We start from the raw sequence: 15937 nt of genomic DNA, 5'->3' as shown, positions 1-15937 counted from the left end.
GGCATTTTGCTGGCATTTGGCACTTTCCACATTTAGGCACAGTGTTGTACTAAACATGTACTAGTCATCTTTGATGTTAAAAACCTTGAATCCTTGAATTTAAAAAATCACTGCTACCTTTCTAATTAGTAACAAGTTGAGGACAGAAGGATCCCTAAAAACAACGATGGGAAAACCTTGTCTGTGCAATGAAAAAAAAGGCATTTGGAAAAACAATGTCAAAAGGGAGCACTCTATGTGCTCAACCCCCTGTATACCACTAGAAATAAGCCATTTAAAACATTTTCAGTGGTCTATGGCTTCGGTGTTCACATGGCATTAAAACAACTATTTCTTACCATTTGTATCATTATAATCATGCTCATAATTATGAAGTTGTCACAGTCTATTTACCTGCACTATGCTTTCTGGGATAAAAGTGAATTTATCCTAGACTTAATGAATAGAGCCTAAGGCTAGATGGTGGCAAAAAATTCAGTAATCAAGATAAATATATTTTAACACAATATTTATAAAAATCAAATTAATGCAAAAAATACATGACATTGAAATCTTAAATGAAGATGGAATCTGATATGGTCTGATGAGGGTGAGAGGAGTGAGTGAGTGGTACCAGGACAACCTCACCCCAGTCCCTGCCCTGCCAATGACATGAAGTGATGCATGCTGTCTTCAGGGGTCACAGTTGGGTGGGAGTTTCCAGTGGCATGCTCTTACTGGAAGATCTGTTAATTTCCAGTTTACGTTTTCCTCATACATGCTATCTGTAGGGTCCTTGTTGATGAAATCACAGTGCAAAGTCATCTGGGGATCATTGTACAGGAAGCCATGTAGCTTCATCAGAAAGATATCTACTCAAGAAAGTTTTAACTTTGCAACTTTTTTGGTCACAGTTCATTCTGAAAGTATTTTACATTGCTAACTAGGTACATGTTTACAAAGTAATGACTTCCATATGAGATTAGACACAACTTTGAGCACTTTTCACATAAAATAACATTTTGTGGAGAACCAAAGAATATATAGCACTACTTTTAAATAACTGTGTAATCAAAATGTATGCAATAGAAATTTTAAAATTACATGAAAGTGTCCATTCTGTAAAAATGACTTTAAAGTCAATTGGAATTAATATATTCTGAGCCTTCTTTTTAAACATCTGGCATAAAACTTAAATTTTAAAAATTCAATTATAATGTGCCCTCTAAAGACTGAAGAGAAAGAATATCTTTTCTAAAATTTTCATATGAATAATTATAAAAGGCTTTTAAATACAGAACATTGGAGGGAAATGTACAAGCAAGGAAACAAAAAATACCCCAATACTACCATCTTGAGCCAGAATGTTAATACTTAGTAAAATATTTCCTATCGTTTTTCTAATAGTGACATGTTTAAAGTAGCCTTAACTTAGTTTCTAAAATAGCAACAGAATATTTCAGGCCTGAGGCCACCATTCCGTGTTTATAATGCTATAAATTTTACCTTATATTTGAAGTGTTTTATAGTGTTCAGATTGCTTTCCATAAACCATCTCGTAGAGGGCCTCTGGGCGAGCCCTTTGAGGGAGCTCTCTACATGGATGGGGAAGCGAGGCTCTGAGATGCACAGTAAGGACATGTTGCCTAGACATATGGCAGTGAAGTCCTGGCTCTTAAACCTAGATTCTTCCCTTATGCAATATTGCCGGTGTGTAACTCCACAATGAATAACAGAACCCAGGCTTGCAAATTTGAAAATATGATAATCCTTGGAGGAAAATATATAATCATAAACATCACCAAGATTATTACCAAAAAAGAAACCCAATGTAATTTTTAAATGATTTACTTATTACAATGACAAGGAAGACTCTGGATACAAACACATTTGTTTGCTAATACAGTTACTCCATTGTTACCTAAGGCGGTACATACAAAGGGACAAACACCTAATTAAGAGGCAGTCAGTTTTGAGTTTCTAGGTACCATTTGAGTGATCCATTTAATTGTGTGGCAATTTACTATTTCACATTCTCCTCACAACAGAAATTCCTGAAACATGTTGAAAGTAAGTCAATATCATTATTTTTAAACAGACTAGTGGTCTGTGTCATAAATACACTTGCACATATATATCAGGGAACATTAAATATCTATCTCTAAAACTCTCATTTTTAGGAATTAAAAGTTTTGATAATTAATGGTGTTGGTCTCCAGAATTCATATTGATAAAAGATTTTAATTAGTCATTCGATAGGAATTTTTAAATTTTAGCAACTATAAAATGTGTTACCAAAAAAATCTTAAAAATTTCATTTAGTAATGTCAGGGTTATGCTACTTCTAATTTCCTATAGCTAGTGACATAATAAAACATTTATCAAGAATTCAATATTGGTTTCCTTGGATCTGAAAAAATGCTAAATATGGCAACTATTTAAACTTATTTTTATTCTTCTTTGAAAAAAGAATAATAGGACATAGCTATAAAAACAAAGAAGTTTATTTTTAATAAACATACCAGAACTTGAGCAGCTGAATTAGTTTCAACTATTAAAATTTCCCTCGTGAGAGGATATATCCTTATTTGATATTGCTATCATTAATAATATTTTTGGGATTCCTCCTTGTAATGGTTTTCAGAGCCAGAACACAGCATGCAAGAAAATGTGTTCCATTGCTAGCTTGCTACCTTTCCTTATTTTCAAATTTGTTCCACATGGCTTTTGACAATTTTCAGAGGGGTGAGGGAAGCACACACACACATATATGTATATTTTTTCAAAGGATGGTAATTTTCCATCATTATTCATATTAACAATATGTTATTGTTACTGACATAAAACTCAAAAGTAATTTCAAGTAATATCATCTTTTAGGGAAAAAAAAAAACACATTTTTGTCTATTTTAAAACAGTCATACTCACCTCTCTAGTTCTGGTATATTCATTTATGCCAATCATTAATTATAAGCTCTGTAAGGGTAGAAACCATTCTATTTCAATTTTATATTTCTATTCTCTAATCTCCCCATCTCCCTTGCCCACTGCATCCTCCCTTATACAGAACCTGATGCTGGTGCCCCAAAAAATGTTTGTTGAATTGAAGTGACTATAACTTCCCTATTAGATAGATATATAAAGATATATATCATATATTTAACACTTTATTTCCATTTTTCTACGGATTAGTCATTATTTGTATTCATATGCACACTAATAATCTTCTTGATGATTTTCTATAAATTCAGGAATTATACAATATAAATCACAGCAAATAAATCGGATCACTAAAGGCCTTAATAGATGAGCACTTTATGTCTGTTCTTATTTATACTGCTTCCCATATTTTAGTTTGAGAATTCCTGCTAGTCAAGCTTCTTTCTGGGAATAGAACTACAAGAGTTTTTACTTATTAAGGATCAATTGTGATGTGCTATCAGTAGATTCCCCTTCCCTAGTTTACATGTATATGGCCAACAAGATCAACCTTTAGCGAAAGACATTAGCCTCTATGTCATTAGAAGTCTAAATTAACTTGACTGCACAAGATTGGTCCCTATTATACTGTGTATCACTTATTTGGGCTAATTGATGACTAAATGGAATTGGCTATTTGTTGACATTTCATGCTTAAGGATGAGATTTACCATAGGGTGATTGATCTGAATTAAAGCATCTACTAAGACAAAATGTCCTAACCTAACAAATCAAACAAACTTGGTAAAGTTTTAGATCAAATACATTTAAGCAACATTAAATTTAAAAGCATTGTTTGTTACATTGTTTAAAAGCAAGAGAGTTATATAATTCAGGAACTGAAAAATGGAAGAAAATCTAAAATGGTATTAAATTTGTGTCTGTGGGCTGGCACTCCTTGTTGGAAATAATCAAACAAAAGTAAGAGGCATTGAATGATTTAGACAATGGTTTTCTAAAATTAGATTAATTTGAATATTTTCCATCAATAATGACTCTGGCCAAAGTATCAGCAAATTTACTACAAACTAATAACTAGACTAATAACAACATAGCTTATACACAATGATAAACAACTGGCATGTTTGGGGTTTCTTAATTTGTCCAAATCCAGTTCTACAGATGAGATTCCATTTAGCACAGCTTGCAGGAGCACACCTTTGCTATCCATAAATGATGTCTTCGTTCACCTGGAAAGAAAACAGATTATCTTGGGTTATTGGTGAAATAAAGAAATAAGAGAGAAGAAAGGGCAGGAGGAAGGAAGGGAGAGAGGAAGGGTGGGAGAGAGGGGAGGATGAAAGGAGGGAGGAAATGAGGAAAGAAATAAGGGAAGAAATGGAAGAAGGAAGGAAGAAAGAAAGGAATTACCTATAATTTCTACATTTTTTTTCTATATGAAATAAAATGTTAAGACTATAAAGAAATTCTTATAAACCAGGCCTCAGGTAAATGTATTTTAATTGCACATCTTATTGGTATAGGTCTTTTTTAACCACCGAGAAAGGTAAAAAGTTGTCAACAAGATGAATCGAGTTTGAAATTAGTAAATATCCATAAATTTCAAGGAGCTGAATTGTTCTTAGAGAAACAACTGCAGTTTTAGGACCAAATGTTATAAATGTCAGTTGAAATATGGTTTGAGCTATGGAATAAAAAAACCACATGTACTTCTCAGACTACTTGGATGATTATTTCAGGCTAAAAGGTCAGTTGATTAAATTAATTTGAATAATTGGAGCATTGTGCCTCAGTAAACTACTTCTAAACACATTTATATTAATGATGTGACCAATCATAGTAACTCCCACTCCTACTGGCAAAAACTCAAAAAGCTGATTATTTACTTTAGCTAAACCAATATTCAGAATTGTATTATATATGTATTACATATATATGCCTAGAATTTTATGTCCTTTAAAGGTTATTAGATTAATGCTTAAAATTTTCCCTTTGGGTAAATTATTTACAATATTGATATTGTTAAACACAACTAGAAGACGGAGCTTACAATTGTTCTTACTTCTTCTGGAACATTTTTTTTACCACTAACCATAAGAAGTGTGTTCTCGATGGCTATGATTGATGGGCTGCTCACACATTCTACATTTTTTCTGCTTCGCGCATCATCATCAGCCATCTCCAACACTCCACTCCTGAATCTGTCCTACTTTCTGTTACCTGATTTTTGCTGGTGATTCATGAGCCAGAATAGTATAAAAGAAAAACAAAAAACAAAAAAAAAAACCCTTGGCTTTTCACAGTGTAGTATCCCCTAGGAAACTGTAAGAAATCTAGTTTTGTTCATCAGATTCATGCAAATGCAATATTGATTAACAATGATGTATGTAGATCTACATAACGTTCTATATAAAAACCACTAAAGTGTTCTGTTAATGGCAGATGCATACTGATTATAAACTACTTCAGAATGACATAAAAATGCTTATCTGAATCCATTTTTTTTTTTTTTTTTGTACTTCCAAGCTCTCTCTTGTCACTACTATTTTCAGCTGAAGCTATATTTAAGTGCACTATCCCTGGTGCATTAGGAGGTAAAATTCTTAATTTTCCAAGCCAGTAAGGTGATAAAAGCTCAAGGTTTCTCATTAACACTTGGATAAAATTTGTGAATGTCACACTAAATTTTTTATCATCATGAGTACAAAGATGAGGGGCAAGGAACACTTTTTTAATATTCTGGAGATTGGGGATTGAGCTATAATCACTGTGAATGAAACAGTTAATAAGAAGTTAACCATCTAAAGACTAAACTGAACTATTTTTGTGAAAACATCTTTCAGATTCCAAAGCACCCAGGCCTTAAAGAGCCAAACAAAGAAAGCCTAATGGCCCTAAAAACTCAGAAAAGGGAGCTGCAAGTTCACATGTTGTCTCAGTGCTTCTATTACTAGACATTGAAGTTATTCCCACAGGTTCCGGGAATGTATAAATGCTGGTGAAGAAGCCAGTAGACTTCACAGAGTCTAAGCCGGTAACTTCAATCTGGGATTCACCTGTGAGTCAAAACTCTTTGCTAATGAATTATTCCAAAGAAAAGACACTGCTGAGGGAGGACTTAACCGATCAGACAAGACCTCCAGGTTCACTAGCTGGCTCAGGGTAACAAGAATGCTCTGGTCTAAGGGTGCTTTGCCAACCTTAATGGACTGCAGGCACCCACCTGGGTATACAGCTTGAACCAATAAAGAGATCACAATGGCATGATGAATAAGGTAGAGCACTTTAGAGACTGGGTGAATGTCCACTCCACCAGGTATCTAAATTGTGACTATACGCACACTCCAGGCCGTTTACAAATGGGTCATCCTAGTCAATTCAGTGCTGGAGAAGCAGTGATGTCAATGAAAAAATACACAGTCTACATACTGAGTTCAAAACCCATTTTATTCAAAGACAGTCAATTTGCAAAGTCAACCTTACTATTTTACATAAATTCTTAAAGTTTGATTTTATTACTGACATTTTTAAATGCTCCATCAACATTTTAAAAGTTTCAACTTCATCTTTTAAAAAATTGTTTTAGTTTTTCTGTACTTCAAGTTTTCTTACTCTCCGCAAATGCAAATTAGTTGATATGAGCAATATAAAGCTACATGAGCTAAAGTAATATGATGTTTAGAGAATTTGCCAAGACATCTTTCCTTGGAGAGAAGCATATATGAGGCAATATTCTTGAACTGTGCTTGAATAGGAAAATGATTTTTTTGTTTTCATTTTCCAGATGCTGTTTGAACAACTGGGCTATTAATTAAAAATTATGTAATAAATATATTAGTCATTTAGAATTGCATAAATAAAACCATGTAAGGTCAATATCCATTAAAGCCAAAAGACTGACCACATTCAACTTTGTAAGTAGGAGATTTTGCATGTACATGAAAATGTTAAAAAGAATTTTAAATGACTGATAATATTCCAGGTGAAAATGGCAAGAATAATTCATTCAGATTTAAATACACTTCTTTCCATACAAGAAATAATGACTATACTAATGAAATTATAAGGTTAGCTACTGAAGCAGCTCTATTGGTTTGAGAATATCTTCTCAAAGCTTACCATTTAAAAATCCCAAATTTTATTTTTTCTTCTAACAAAGGTGGTTAAACATGCTTTCCAGAGAAACACCCCCTGTACATGGTAAATAGAGGTAACTAAACAACCAAAGTAATGTTTATAGATTTGGAGCCTCTACATTTGAATGACTTGAGATATTGAAGTTAATTTTTGGATGCTGAGAAGTGGACAGTCATATTTTCACAGTACAAGGAAGTCCCACCATGCCACCAATTTCACAAATCTTCCTTCATGCTCAGTTTTAAGAATTTTGCCTCTCAAATGCTCAGACTTCAAGGAACTGCACTCCCTCATCAAAATCTTTCTTACTAAACAAGCACCTCTGTCAGAAGTGTCTTAATTTCTTATCACAGAATTTTATCCACACAAGGAGCAATAAATAATTCATGTCACTGCCTCTTTGTTGTGTGTCCCTGAACTGCACAGAGCTGGAAGGTTGACAGCTGTGTCAGGACAAGCACCAAAGATCTGACATGACAAGTGACTAACAAGTTTCTTTCAGTTCATAGAGAAGGAAGACAATGGCCCAAAGTGCAGAAAGAAATCTTGAAACAAAATAAAACTGCTTCTTTCTTTTTACCTAAGTGTTTGCTATGAGCTTATTTCCAACCCACAAGCCCTGGTCATTTTATAGGACTGCCCAGCCCCCTTTATTCCTCACACTCGCTTGGCCATTTACGCCTGGCCACGGATCAATATGAGCAATTCTTGGAGAAATACGATGTCTCCATGACAACCAAGCCACAAATTCTCAGTGGAAGGCAGTGAGACCAGTAGTGAACTCTCCAGAGGTTTCTAGGCCTATAAGGCAAGATGTCTTAAAATGCAGGAATGGACAGAGGAAAAAGCCAGAGTAATTCATTCTTTATTACCAGTTTAATGATGTCCAATGTATAGAATGGTACTCACTTTTTAAGTTAAGATTCTTTATCAGCACCTATATTTTCTAATTGATCTTTCTTTTTTGATATATCCTTTTGTTTATATCAATCAAATAGACTGTGCTATATTTGAATCTCACTACAATTCCATTCATATTGAGGGATGACTGAAATTTATTCTACTTTTGAAATAGTATAAAGCTGATCTATCCTTGTCCAAAACAATGAACACTTCGGCTAAAAACTTGCCTTGTGGATTTAACTGCATGTTAAATCGTTGTTTTTAAAACAGTTTAAAAACCTAGTAAAAATTAGCAAAATTTTGGTCAGAACTAAATGTAATTTAAAAATAATTTTAATAGAAATCTGATGCTACCATTACCCGCTCCCTTTTCACATGGGACACATCTACATTTGTCGTTTGGATATTATGGCAGGGGGTGGGGCTAATGTGCTAATGAAAAATTTCTGTCATTGCTAAAGATGCCATTTCTCAGTTCCATGGATGCTGAAGCAGAAGTGTGGCTGAGAACAGACACCCAGCAGCAGGTCATCTTTTGAGGAATCTTGGTGTAGTGGAGGGGACTGAAATACAAGCCATTGCCACTGGGCCTATCGGGGTTCCGAGATGACTTAGGGGACCTGACATAGATTGCAGGCTGCACCTTTCACTGAAAATTAAATCTCAGTAGCTCTCCTCGGGGAAGGATCAGGGGACTGTTTGCAGCTGCCCCCTGTCAGCGAAGGCTACAAGATTTGGAAATCTCTTAACTAAGCTGACAGGCCACAGAGAGGATGAATCAAAAATCTGATACATGGATCAGCACACAAAGATGTGAGAGGGTAGAGAGTACACAGCGGCCAGAGAAAACAGGAAAGAAAAACGTTCAGTGGGGGAAGATAGTTAACTCTTTCGCTCATGGTAATAAGGCATCTTCTAGCACCTTATGGCTTTGTAGTGAACCAGGAATTGTCATTCAACTCTCACAAGATTTTTTTTCTCTTAATTAATTAGTTGTTAAGGCATGCTTCAAAACAAAACAAAAACAAAAATTCGTGGTTAAGCGTTCCTGGACATATCCTTCCAGCACACTTCTGTCTGTTCTTCCCACAAAGAGAATACAAACATTAGTAACTTGGACATAGGGTAAATTTTATTGAGTGAAGAAGGGTTACTATTTTGTTTTGTTCTAAACAGTTGACACTGTCCATTCATTCATTACTGTTATGCTAAAATCCTCTCATCCTGGTTAGAGTTCTGTTTGTATTTAGAGAGGTAAACAGATAGTAATGATGATGATTTGTTTCTCTTTTCTCCCTAATTCTCCATTTCCACTTGATCCCATTATTTGAAATATTTAAAATGTTGCCATTTTTCCAGTTTCCAATCTCTGTCCCTATTAACCAGTTTAGCCTAAAATTGATGATAATGAACTAATAGTGTCAGCTTCCCTTCTCAGTCATAAAGCCTTTGTACTTCCTTCAGCTGAATTCTTGATGAAAGAGGAAAAGATAACAGCTCCACACTGTGACCCCTGGAGGTGACCATTAATTTGACAGTGCAGCTGCTAAGAGAAAACAGCATTACAATGTCCTCTCCCCCCACTTTCTTCCAAGGACCCCAAAGCTGTGTCAAATTTATCATTTATACTTGACTATTTTTAAATGGCTTTCACCTGGATTCTCAGACTCTTCCAAGACACATCTGTCAGGCATGTCCTCGGTGTCTTGGAAGTTTGCCGAGTTTGAGTTGCTGTCATGCTTGACCGGACTGACTGGAGCTATTAAAAAAAGGAGAGCAAAGAAAGAGAAAGAGAGTGATGAAAAAGTAGTAATAAACACCATTAAACATTTCCATTCATTTCCACAGATATTTCCAGGGACACACGATGTAAACACAAATAATAAATTGAAATAAAATGTATCCTCTAAGTATGTATTGGCAGACATGTAATTAGTTGAAAAATCTATAGATGAGACTTTATCTTAGAAGAAAAATAAGTTCATGGCATCAGCTTAAAAGCTACAAAGTAACAAAGTGATCCCTTCAAAGTAGAAATCGTATTTTTAATGCATAAATCTAAAACAATACAGTCAATTAACAGCAACAGGACACAGAAGGAAGGACATCAGGCTGCTCAATTAGACCAGCTCTATGCTGTTGCAATGGTTCCTTTTGTCACACAAATCACAGTGGATGAATGCTTATTATGCATTTTGGTTCTCTTTCATCAAGTTAAAAACTATTGTTCCAAACACAAATAAAAAGCCCTATAAAAATAACTTTAAAAAGATACGATGAATACGTTGCAATGACAATAAGGAGGGCAGGTGTTTTGAATGGTAGGTCTTCACACAACTGTCATGATATATTTTCTGAGTAGGAATTATGAACAGAAACAGATGCCAGCATAGGAATCTAAAATTTCCTATAAACACATTACAACTACTAGCTCTGTTAGAGAAACACAGACTTAAGTTTCCACATTTTTCCACGAGTTGTACTGCTTTGTCTAAATTCTCTCTACAAGTAACATATTTCCCTATTATATTTGTTCAAGGAATAATTTGTCAGGAAAAGTAGACATGGTCTTCATGAAGACACTCTGAATAACAAAACAAAGGAAGCCTTCAATAATATAAATTATGTCATACTTACTTGTCTGAAGCCAAACAAAATGGAATTTTGTCTATCACAAATTGCTTTGGTGAAAAGTACTACTGTCTTTTTAGGTGTTGATAACACACATAACATATTATTTATAAGCCATAAATGCAATAGAGAAAATATATATTTATAAGTCATAATATGTTTATATATATTTAACATAGATATTTATAAGAAATAATGTGTTTGTTGGCCCAGGAGAGTGGGCCTGGCCACTGTTCGTAAGCCTCCCTTAGGAGATAAGGGAGCAAATGCAGAGGCTAAAGCTTGTGTTGCTTCACACATTCAATAAGTGATACAAAGGATGGCTGCCTGAGGTCCAAAGCAGCCTTAGGAGAGCTCACACCTCCCAGACTCCTTGTCTTGTTTTCATGGACTGTGCATAACAGTGGTGACCATAACCTGAGGCCCACATATACACATTTAAAGGTGACTTGTAACATGATTCTGGTCCAAATATTCTTGCCAGTTTCACCCACCCTCTCAAAACACAGATAGTGCTGCTCTTTTCTGTGGAAGGACAAGCATATTTGAATTCACTGCTTTTCTAAAACTTTTCGTATGGGAACAAAATATGAGAAAAAATATACAAAATTATGATTTTGAATAAACATACCAAATGTTTCATTTTATGCATTTGAGTTTTCTGAAAAAAACATGGAAGTAGGTACTATGTCTGTTTTATTTACCTCTGTCTGCCCTGGGCTATGGAAAATATTCTTGAAGGATCTGTGCAATGGGTGAATGGATGAACAAATGAATGAAGCAGAGTGCCATGCTGGATGTCCTCCCAAACCAGGAGGATATGTGCTTTGAGTTATCTTCAACCTGATCTGCTCGGTTTCTTGTTTAGACCCACTTGAGATAAAAGATGCATATTTACAAAATGGTAGTGTGAGTTAGTCCATTACTTGGGAGGAGACATCTAAGTAGTATGCATGGCCTAAGCAGTTATTTTGGTGTCACTGCCTTTAATTTAGTTTTCCTCAATTTAGATCATACTTACAGATTATTTTTGAATCCATAGATTTCTGTGAAAGGTTTAAGTGGAATAATTAAATGCATCAAAGTTGCAGAGTACTATTACATTGGTCAAAATTTTCTGGCCTGCTTTAATGGTTTTCTTCTCTATATATCTTGTTAATTTTCTGAGATACTTACACTGGTATTTATAATAGGGAATTAACCATACAACTAAATCTATTACTAGATAGATGCTACTGAAGTAGCATCTGTGTTTACTTGGGCAACTGCATCACACTTGTGATCCCATACACTATTCTTTCATCTAAAACTTGCATCTATTCATTTATCTATTCATTCCACCAAAAGGCTCTTCTAGACACAGGGGCCTCAAAGAGCTGAAGAGAGCATGGTATTAGAACAACGAAGTCAACGCTTGCAACCATTTTTAGTGGCAATAAAGTGGTCCCAGAATAAACTGACATACCAAATCTTTCAAGAAAACTGGAAAGTTAGATGTAGTTTTAACTGCATGATCTTTATTAAACTCACAGTATAAGGTACCATGCAGCTATTTTTGTCTCCACCTCTGATTTTGGAGGGTGTGCTTTGTGTGAGGGTAGGAGAGTAGAAAGAGTTGTTCTTCAGATATTTTGCTTAATTACACTTTAGCTTCCAAATTTGAGATGGTACAAGATTTGCCATTTTTTTAACTGGGTAGTTTATAGAGTATCCAATTAAATCTACTGTGGAAGAAATTCCTACATTCTGTCAATTGGGAACAACAGACATTGGAGAGGTTAATTACTGCCATTCCACTGTTTTTTTTTTTTTTTTGATAGGCCAATCTTTGCAATTATTCTTTTGGGTGTTTCTTGTGATGTTTCATCAGTAAACTCTGGCATGATGTGTGGCCTAGGCTTCTGTAAATGAATCATTTCAAAAGTGATGAAATCAACAAATATTGATCTAGTCATTATTATGGGTAGAGGTCTGTGCTAGACCATGTGAGGGACAAAAAAAACGAAGCACTTTTAATGTGCCCGCATACAACTTGTGATCTAGTTGAGGTATCATAAAAAGTAACTAGTAGGAGCATTAGAGACAATATTCCAAGAGTGACATGGCTTTTAGGAATGCAGAGGTAATTCCCCTGCAGTAGGGTTTGTTGGGAAGTGAAATTTAAATTAAATCTCTTTGAGAAGGGAGTATGAGTAGCCCAAAGGGAGCTCATTCAAGGCAAAAGAAAAAGGTGTGAACCCAGGCCTGGCCAAAGAAATACATTAGCCTGGAGTCACAGATATATTTAACAGACTGTTACTGCCTTACTTTTGTATGTATTTTTAATGAATTCTCCTTACATGTCTCTTTGAGCTTTTCTTGAATTGCTGTTGTGGCTAATTCTCCTCACCTGTGGAAGTTAGCTATAGTCAGGTTTATCCTTGCCGTAGATAGTCAATAATTTGATCTGTACTGATGTTGGGCCCATTTATCACAGTAAGCTGTCCTTTCACTATACATATTGACTTTTATTTATCAATACTAAAGTCCATTTGTAGCTCATCACTAAAGTTCTTGGATATTTTCAGTAGTTTTTGAAGATGCATTTTAGAGCTTGGCAGAGAGGTACTTTTGACATCAATACAGTGCAAATGGTTGCTAGGCTCACCTTTAACTTAAAATCAACTGTTTATTTCCTCTGTAATGCATTCTGAAATAGTCTGCATTTGGGGGGAGAGGGGCAAAAAAGACGAACACTTCCTGACAGTTCTACCACTGAAAGATGTAAGGCTGTTCCATTTATTCATCACATACCTCAAAATATTGACAACTAGAAGGCCAGTGTTCTAAATATCTTTGTAATATCCTTGGAAGCTAGATAGAGGGAGAAGTCCATGAACTTTGCAAAGATGTTTTTGACTACAGTATGCTTAATTAGTGTTAAAGACATTCCTAAAGAAATAAATGGTTCAACTGTAGACGATATAAAATCAGTTTTTAAATTACACTTCAGAAGATGTAATGAGGAAGCACAGAAAATTGTATGACAAAGACCCTATAGAAGAATTTACTGAAAAAAAATGTGGTGACAGGGTCAGCAGTGGTTATGCTCCTTTACCTCTCTCTATTCTCTATTTTGTTTTCAGTTAATGTCTAAAAACTCCTTCCTGCCTTTTCTCATCATTTGTGGAAATGCAAATTTTCAGTAAATTTTTAAGGTGGCTAGGCCAAGGCAAGAAACAACTTTAAGAAACATCTTTCCCACTCCCAGTGAGAGAATGACCACTGGGAAAAATCTCCATCCATCTCCACAAACAGCAGCTGATTCTACCAAGCTAGCCCAGTACTGTAGTATATATAGAGCCCTTGTGTAAAAATCCATATCATTCTCAGTATCAATAAAATTTGTAGCCCAAACAATGTTTTCAAGTTGATGACTTATAAATGATTAAAAAATAGATCCCTTCCAGCATATGTATGGAGTTTTAGGAAGCACTGGAGATATTGATAGGAAAATCATTCATAAAAAGATATAACAGTTGGAAATACTGGTCAATTAAATAGAATAAACCACTGTATTAGCAGATAAAACTCAGACAAAAATCTTAAGTGCATCTTATTCAAAGGCATAAAAATAATGTGCATGTTACAGAGGTCATGAAAGATTAAAAGTCCACTCAGATTTGAGGAATGAGCAGTGGAAAAGAAGTCAAAGACCTGAGTTCAAATCTACTAGCTCAATATGGATAAGAGTTGATCACTTCTTTGGCTGATAATTTAGGTCTCTTCTCAATAAGGCATCACTATGAATCAACTAAAAAAATCTTTCTACAGGTTTAGAAGGAAGAAAAACTACAGTAAGTTCAAGTACAATAGAATTAAATACTAACGCAATCCTGACAGGTCACGAAAAACTGCAATATGTTTTAAATTAGAAGGAGGCATAATCAGGGAAAAGACTTTAAGTGATAACACTAAGGTTGTAAACAAAGAGGATGTCATTTTAACAGACCACAAATTCAGTTTACAAAGTGGTTCTCTCTGGACAGATGTCTTATCAGAAAAACATATCCAGCTAAAGAGCTATGTACATATTACCCCTACTTAAAGAGTATCTACTGAGATAATCAAGTGATAGGACCTCCTGATTACATTTGAATAGCAATAGCTACATCCTGCGTCAGACTTCAGGCTTACTTTGTGCTCAGTGTGGACTGGAAACTGGAAAAAAATATCATATAGGAATGCCTAGAATTAAATAAAATATCTAATGCTGCTTTATAACTAAGAAATAACTGTTTTATGGACAAGTTCAGCAAGATGAGTTAAGATTAGACTTATGTGTTTTACTATCTTTCTGAAATTGTAATCTGACACAGAATATTATTTTCTGGCTGACATTTTCTAGTGTGAATTGCTTTAAACATGAGGTTTTTTCAATTAGTAAATAAATAAATTTTCCAAATGCTGTGAAGAGTAACTATTATTTTGGTATCCTAACTAGATATATAGAATTGGAATTATTATTTTATTTAAATATTTTGTGATATATAATGTACATATGCAGAGGATCAAATTCTTTATTATCTAAGGGAAAACAATTTGTAGCTAACTTCTACAGTGACACAAACAGCTAAATGTCTAATTTGGGGGAAGATAAATGTGAATGAGAAAGAAGTATTAATTGGTTACTGCATCTTTTTAAATAATGTTTTATTCCTCTAAGATATAAAAATATTCCTGTTATCCAGGCTGTTTGAACAATGGGTTGCTTTGGTAAGGCTGGTAAATAAGCAAATACATCTCTAGCTTAATGTAAGATGCAAGACAGACACTTGAACTATTTATGAAATGACTGAGTAAAGCATCTAACAAGAATTTCTAAGAATTAAAAAACCAATGATTAATTTCACTTGAAGTTTAAGGGAGAAATCTTAAAGTCAGGCATAGAGTTTATAGTTTAAATATACCCAAACACCTCCACTATCTATTACTAATGCCAACGGGCAGACTTCATAAAGAAGGAGATCCTATCTGCCTTATTTGGGGGAAGATAAAATTCCTCATTTTTTATTACTGAAATATATGTATTAATTGAAACAAAGATGAATACCAACAACTTCATTACAGAGATGAACTTCTTAGTTCCCCGGGGTGGTGGTGGGGAGGCATGTTGTACTGGAAAAAAGCTCAGTTAATAGAAGATCTGTTTTTAAATTCCACTTCTGTTCCTAATAGTGTGACCTTGAGCATGTCATTTCACTATCCTGGACTTGGGTGCTTTTATTAATAAAATGAGAGAATTGCACTGGACAACTTCCTTGACGTCTTCCTGCCAGTTAAGAATCCGAGACCAACCAACCACTGA

The 15937-nt window shown here is 34.7% G+C and overlaps 1 protein-coding gene across 1 annotated transcript in view; it reads right to left on the bottom strand.

Moving 5' to 3' along the window:
- Positions 1-4092: 4092 nt before the first annotated feature.
- The window catches only part of WDR72 (WD repeat domain 72), a 202426-nt gene continuing 190581 nt past the window's right edge, over positions 4093-15937 (bottom strand). Inside the window, exons 18-19 of the mRNA XM_067030726.1 lie at positions 9614-9718; positions 4093-4148 (exon numbers count right to left, since the gene is read on the bottom strand). Of these exons, the coding sequence (XP_066886827.1) occupies positions 4093-4148; positions 9614-9718 (161 nt within the window). The remainder of the gene's footprint in view (positions 4149-9613; positions 9719-15937) is intronic.

Source organism: Kogia breviceps, chromosome 3, assembly GCF_026419965.1.
Source record: "Kogia breviceps isolate mKogBre1 chromosome 3, mKogBre1 haplotype 1, whole genome shotgun sequence".
Lineage (NCBI taxonomy): Eukaryota > Metazoa > Chordata > Mammalia > Artiodactyla > Physeteridae > Kogia > Kogia breviceps.
Note: the sequence above shows the minus strand (reverse complement) of the source record. Positions and strands in the feature narration are given on the sequence as shown.